Source organism: Piliocolobus tephrosceles, chromosome 8 (genome assembly GCF_002776525.5).
Source record: "Piliocolobus tephrosceles isolate RC106 chromosome 8, ASM277652v3, whole genome shotgun sequence".
NCBI lineage: Eukaryota > Metazoa > Chordata > Mammalia > Primates > Cercopithecidae > Piliocolobus > Piliocolobus tephrosceles.
Window position 1 is genome coordinate 64,248,563 of NC_045441.1, and position 7,200 is coordinate 64,255,762.

General features: G+C 35.1%; 1 protein-coding gene across 2 annotated transcripts in view; it reads right to left on the bottom strand.

Annotated features, from left to right (window-relative positions):
• Positions 1–497: 497 nt before the first annotated feature.
• BZW2 (basic leucine zipper and W2 domains 2) overlaps positions 498–7,200 on the bottom strand; it is a 59,446-nt gene continuing 52,743 nt past the window's right edge. For both annotated transcript variants that reach the window (XM_023215909.2, XM_023215910.1), the window contains exons 11-12: positions 2,462–2,584; positions 498–959 (exon numbers count right to left, since the gene is read on the bottom strand). In XM_023215909.2, the coding sequence (XP_023071677.1) occupies positions 931–959; positions 2,462–2,584 (152 nt within the window). In that variant the 3' untranslated portion in view covers positions 498–930. The remainder of the gene's footprint in view (positions 960–2,461; positions 2,585–7,200) is intronic.

The window sequence follows — 7,200 nt, forward strand, 5'->3', positions numbered from 1 at the left end:
GGGGTTAATTTCTCCTTTGCCATGAGGATAACTGAAATGTATTACTCATGAGATGAGAGAAACAGAATAGTATTTATTTATTTATTTATTTATTTTTGAGACGGAGTCTCGCTCTGTCGCCCAGGCTGGAGTGCAGTGGCGTGATCTCGGCTCACTGCAAGCTCCGCCTTCCGGGTTCACGCCATTCTCCTACCTCGGCCTCCCGAGTAGCTGGGACCACAGGTGCCCGCCACCACCCCCGGCTAATTTTTGTATTTTTAGTAGAGACGGGGTTTCACCGTGTTAGCCAGGATGGTCTCAATCTCCTGACCTCCTCGTGATCTGCCGGCCTTGGCCTCCCAAAGTGCTGGGATTACAGGCATGAACAGAATAGTTTTTAATAGATGACAAGAAATATAACCATTCAATATTATGGATGGGAAGAGAAAAAACACCGAAATACCATCTGTGTAAGAAGTCATGTACAGGAAAGAAATAAAAGCTCTGACAATATAAGCCCAGATTTTTAAAAAGCCATTTATTTTAAAAAACTGGTTTGTCAAATCACATACATGAGCAAATACACAACTACCAAAGTGGCCTGTAATAGACACCAGTGGGGCGGGCACCACACAGTACCTGAAAAATACAGCTAAAAAAAGAGGAGTCTGTTGAGTATTTAATTTCAGATTCCTACTTGACTCCTTGTTGAATGGCTTTAAGTTAGCATACAGTGAGTGAGAGGTAGAGTCCCAAGTATAATAGGTGATGCCTCAGGGCTCCATTTAAAAACAAAACAAAACAAAACCATTTCTCCCTCTGCACAAGAGAAGCCTATCCTATATTTTTTCCTTTGCGAAAACAGAAGCCAAGTTTCTCTTCTCAAGTGGTTCAGCATTCCCAATCAAAAAGTGGTGTGTGGTAACCTAGGTATTGTGCTTGTTGAGCCATTTAATTTTCCTCACCCTCCGATTCAGATTCTAGGAGAGAAGAAAGAAAGAAGTTAGGCATTTCCCCCCAGATTCCTCTAATAAAGGTCATAAGTTACTACAGTCACCAACCCAGAACCCTGCATTGCGCCAGTGTACTTTTACCCTAGGCACCTATTATCAGGTAAAACAGTCACATGAGGGCAGATGGCAAACTCTTGCTCTTTTCTGCTTTCAGGTAAATTTTGCCTGTCTAAAAATGCAATGTGCATATATATACGAATACTTATAAATGAATACATTATATATATATTAAATTTATACATATAAATTATATAAAATTATATGTATAGAAATTACATATAAATTATATAAAAATAAATTTATACACATAAATTATATAAAATTATATAAAAATTTATACATATAAATTATATACAAATATATACATATAATTATATAAATTATATAAAAATTTGAATATATATAAAATTAAACAATATAACTTTTCTTCTTTGGATCACCTAAGATAAACTTTTTATTCTTTGTTTTTTTTTTTTTGAGACAGAGTCTCAAAAAATTACAGGCACTGCAAACTCTGCCTCCCAGGTTCACGCCATTCTCCTGCCTCAGCCTCCCGAGTAGCTGGGACTACAGGTGCCCGCCACCTCGCCTGGCTAATTTTTTACATTTTTAGTAGAGTCGGGGTTTCATTGTGTTAGCCAAGATGGTCTCGCTCTCCTGATCTCGTGATCCACCTGCCTTGGCCTCCCAAAGTGCTTGGATTACAGGCATGAGTCACTGCTCGTGCCTAAACTTTTTATTCTTAATTGAATTCACTCTATTTATTTATTTATTTATTTATTTACTGAGATGGAGTCTTGCTCTGTCATCTAGGCTGGAGTGCAGTGGCGCAATCTTGGCTCACTGCAACCTTCGCCTCCTGGTTCAAGCGATTCTCCTGCCTCAGCCTCCCGAGTAGCTGGGACTACAGGCGTGTGCCACCATACCTGGCTAATTTTTTTTGTATTTTTAATAGAGACAGGGTTTCACTATGTTGGTCAGGCTGCTCTCGAACTCCTGACCTCAGGTGATCCACCCTCCTCGGCTTCCCAAAGCGCTGGGATTACAGGTGTGAGCCACCACACCTGGCCTGAATTCACTCTTATCCATTATTATCCTTCCATCTTACATTTCCATTATTTAAAATTGCCAGTTAATTGGTAAAGGTATCATAAAAATCTATAGAATTCCATAATGTGTGATTAAGTTAAATGTATTTTTCTCCTTTCACATCTACTGATCATTTCTTCCTTACTGTCCTCCATCAGAGTGGATAATTTAAGCATTTCATTTCGTTCTTTGTTTTTACATGTAGAGATTTTTACTGCTGTCATTTCAGAAAGGAAAGCTAAGATGTTGGCAAAATGTTTGATACAAAAGATAACTCAAGAATTTTAGTTTTAGGAAAGCAAGTAAAATCTGTGGTAAATATTTTGACATATGATGAGACAGTGTTTAAAGGTTATCAAAGTTTTTAAACAGAATCATACCTTCTTCTGCATTTTGTAACCACTCAACAAATTTCTTCATCTGGTCAAGAAAAACACTTTTGCCTTTAGCAACATGTGCTTCCTTATACCATTTCAGTATTGCTTCTTCGCTCAGAACATCAGCTGCAATTTGAAATCAAAGATTTCAAAGTTACTACACAAATGTCATGTTTCAAAACAACTTCAAGTCTTACAGTTTAATGGAAAGCAATCATTTTTAATATAAAGCATTCTGTTACTTATCAGAAGAGAGGAACCAAGTTGATTTTCATGTAGCACAGTGCCCTATTTTGATAGCTTACTAAAGGCTTAAGTAATGATCATGATGATACACATCTTCTTGGGCATGATATAATGCAAGCCTATAGCTCACTACTAGGACTTGGAAATCTCTCACAGTGCTAATTTGCTGGTAGGAAATAGAATTATTTTGTAATTTGGCAAATGAATCAGCAATTCCAGTATTTTAGAACATTTTGTGTCCTGCCAAGTTCAACCATATCTTGATTAAAGAGCAACCTCAAATCACCAGTGTCTTTTAAGGGGATTGGGATTTTCTTTTTTAGGAGAAAAATAGCAAAGGAAAAAAATGTAGATAGTATGCAATAATGATGTTAGCAATTAGATATAAAAAGGAACTTCTGGGTTGTGGGAGTAATACACACATAAACTGAAGTTCTACACTTTCTCCATCACTAAATCACAACTCATTTTCCCATAGTATATCAAATTACAAGAGTAATATTTTTCCTCTACTACATTAAGAGAAAACAGACACATTAGCTAGTTTCCTACAGGTTTCTGACCACAACAAAAAAATGTTAACTATCTTTTGTCTAAAACTCTAAATTCCACAAATGTGCCTTGATATTCTCAAGATACCATTAATTGAGAGTATTTAATGTTAAGAATGAGAATATAAAAATAAGTGTACATATTCTCCCAATGCTCTAATGTCCTAATGAGTTGTTGTTTGGGAATCTGTAGTGGGAAACGAGATAGAAAACAGGTACAAAGCATTTATTATTGTCCCTGAGATGTGCTCAATTCAGTACAAATACTGATAAAGCCATATAATGTTAATAAATTACTCGAATGATATATTTTCAGTTAAAAATGTAATTTCAACTTATGAAAATGACAGAAACAATTTAATACTGTTTTCATTTAAAACATCACTAATATTTTCATAACAAAAACATTGGCTTTTTTATTTTTAAAGAATTATTGGCTCTTGGAAAATGTTCTTGGATTAAATTGAAGAGACCTGACTAAAATGAACATGATTTGTTTATGAAAATACAGTTTTTTTTAATTAAAAAAAACTTGTTTATTATTATCACCAAAAACACTACATTTTGCAAAGGAAGCAAGAAGTCTGAATTTACTTATAGAGACTGGATGCAAGAGCTACAATCAGGGGTCCTATAGAATTACTCTTAGCTTCTAATTATTTTAGCTCTTTGTTTCCAGCTCTCCAGTGAGATAAAAGAAATTTCTACTAGCCATCAGAGCCTAACTGTCATAGAGTTGAGCAGGCAGTTGCGTCCCAAGGAAGTGACCTGTTATTATGCAAGACTGCCTTGCAGAGACTTTTAAAGAACATTAACAGAGATTTTTAAAGTCCCTTTTATATAATTTTTAATTTGTCTTTAAGATGCCTGTGATTAGATCAGTAATTATCAAACTGGATCATGTCTTCCTGTCTGTGGGATAATTTTGGGCATATACACCCAACTATGTATATTTTTGAGTTTATAAATTATATTCATGCACTACTGAACTATCATTAATGTTCTAAACAAACAGTATAATTTTAAACTGTGACAAACATGGAAAGGAGAATTGATTTTTTTCTCCACACCTTAATGAACTGAGGATGATACGAAGTACCGGTTGGAAAGCTGATGTAGACTGCAGTTTAGTGATACTATTTGTCTGAGCTTTCCTTTGGAAGGTTGAGAGCTCATTCCTATGTTTTATTGCCCCACAGAGGCTGAAAGAGACCATGCAACTACTGAAATGCTTGTTGATGTCAGTGCTTGTGAAAAGCACACTAAATGATAGGCAAAACCTATCAAATGCATTGTTTACTGCAAATCTTGTGCCTTCATATTCTTAAATTGCCATTAATTAAGAATATTTAATGTTAAGAATAGGAAGGAGAATTTAAAATAAGAGGAGTCTACACATTAATGGTGCAATGTTGAGTTCTTAGAAGAACCCAGTTTAGTAATAACTACTTGTTGAAAGATCAAACTTCTAGCACTGGAAAATTATTAACTAAAAGCTACTGAAGTATCTACATGGAACACCATAGAGGCAAAGCATTAACATCAAAGAGCGTAAGAAGAAATTCAACTTCTATTTAGTGAAAGGAAAGGTCTGAAAAGGAAGGAACTCCTTGAGGGATAAAGAATCAGACAATTTTTTTCCCTCACTAAGGATAAAGTGGGGAAAAGAGTTAATTAAAACTGAGAAGTCATGTTTGGTGGGATATTCCATAAATGCCTCTTAGGAATACAGAATAACAGTAAAAGACAGTAAGAAAGGAAGACATTGTATGATGGCACACAGAGACTGGAATATATGTTTCCCCTTCTATCTGGCCAACTTCTTCACAATGTTTGGTGAGATGCATGTACCTCGAGAGCCTTCACTTCTCCCCCTCCAAATTAGCTTTAACAAGTTAGGTGCCCTTCCTCTGTGGTCCTATCCCTTCTGACACCCTCTGTGTGAGGCTTATTTCAGTAATTGACATGGTGACTGTAATTCTTTGTTTTCTTCTACATCCTGAAATTCAGGAAGTCAGGCACTATATTTTGTTCATCTCATTTCCAGCATTTAATGAAATACCTGCCCCATAGTATCCATTCAACACATGTATAAGGAATAAATTTGTTAACTTGATGAGAAAAAAATGAACATTTCTCAATTTGTAGAGTTCTAATGTATTCATGAAGATCAAAGAGACAATATTGTAAAAGTGGCTTGAGAACTGCTAAATTTTAGATCATGTTAGTTATTTAGAAAGTCAGTCTAAAACTATGTCACTTGAAACTCTTGAAATTCAGAATTTTTTTATTAGGAATGTCACATAGGGACACAAGTCAAAAATAATTTACCCTAAGAATGCTGGGAATATATGCTGAGAAGGGCACTCACCCTTTTTTAGAACTAGAATAAAAAACTCCTTTTAGAAAAATTTGCATGCAGGATAGAATTTAACCTAAAAAACTTCTGCAAACAAAAAAACCCATGACAGAGATAATAACAGTACTTAACAAGGTAGTTTTATACATTTTAGACCATGATGAGTCTATGGGACTTATCTTTAGGGAAAAAAGAAGAGAAAATTATTTTTAAAAGTCAATAATGTGACGCTTGAAAGTTAGCAATGGATTTACTCTTTCTTACTGCCTGAAATATACAAATCTAGATTTTAATACAGAAAGAGAATCTTTGCAAAATGATCTAGCACCACTTTTTTCTTTGCTGACTAGTATTATTTAGTTTATTTGCTTTTATTCCACTGTTATTTATATAAAAAAGATTTATATATCTTTCAATAATGATATTCAATTAAGTAATTAGATTTGCCATGGCTAATCATATGCCCAAGTTTCTGTTATCCTCAAGATCTGGACATGTTGGGAAAGGGGAGCTGTGTGTGTGTATGTTCATGTATGCGTTTGTGTGTGCTGTGTGTGTAACAGAGAGAGAAAAATGAAAATTAAAAAGGAGCAATGGTTTCCATTACATTCTAAAAACCACATTTTAAAAACTATGTTCCTTACGACAAACTAAAGGAATCCACAGAAACTTGGTAAAAGCAGCAGAGAAGACACTATTCCATATTTGTAAGATGTGGATATGTACCTGAAATAAAAGGTAAGTATAATCTTGAACATGTTACTGGAGTTCATAGCATCTGTTGCTTCTTGAATTCTATATACTTTACACCAGTGGTCCTGGTACAACAGTCAGAGCATCACTTTGGAAACTTGCTAAAATGAAAATTCTCAGGCCCAATCCAGGCCCTACTGAATCAGAATCTCCGGGGGAGCTGTGTTTTATAACAAGCTCTCTGGGTAATTCTTAGGCATATTAGGAAAGGAGTGCTTTAACACTCACTGTTTATTAAGTCTTTCTACGCATATAAAACACAGAATGAGAGCATCAGATCTTTACAGAAACAAATCAAATACATGTCTCCTGGTGCACAAGTGTTTGGTGGACAAAATAAGGTGAAAGTAAAAATCTGGCAAAACAGAGACAAGATGGTAAACACAGTTAACACAGTAATGCTCTTAACATGGTATGGAACAATCATTCCTCAGGGATTCCATGTTCTCAAGAGAAAACATGGAATTATTTCACTTAGTAAAACAGACTATACATATCATTTTGTGGAAAATTACAAAATTACCTAGAAAATGGTATTTAAAATGTTAGTTCAGTGATGTATTTTAGGTTTCCACTTTTAAAAAAGTTTCCCAATTTCATTTCCAAAAATAACTAAGGCAGAATTAAAATTGATGTTGACACTCACCCTTCCTGTGTTCCCTGGGGCCAGGTCATACTTGCCACAGACTTAACGAATTTTAGGTTATTTAAACGCTGATTACCTAGTTAATCAATGAGCCTAAGAGCTCATGCCTCTTCTTTTTACTTCCCAGTGCTTACTTCTTGCAGTTCATCTACCAATGAAAAGTGCCCAGGGGCCTAGGCAGGGTTTC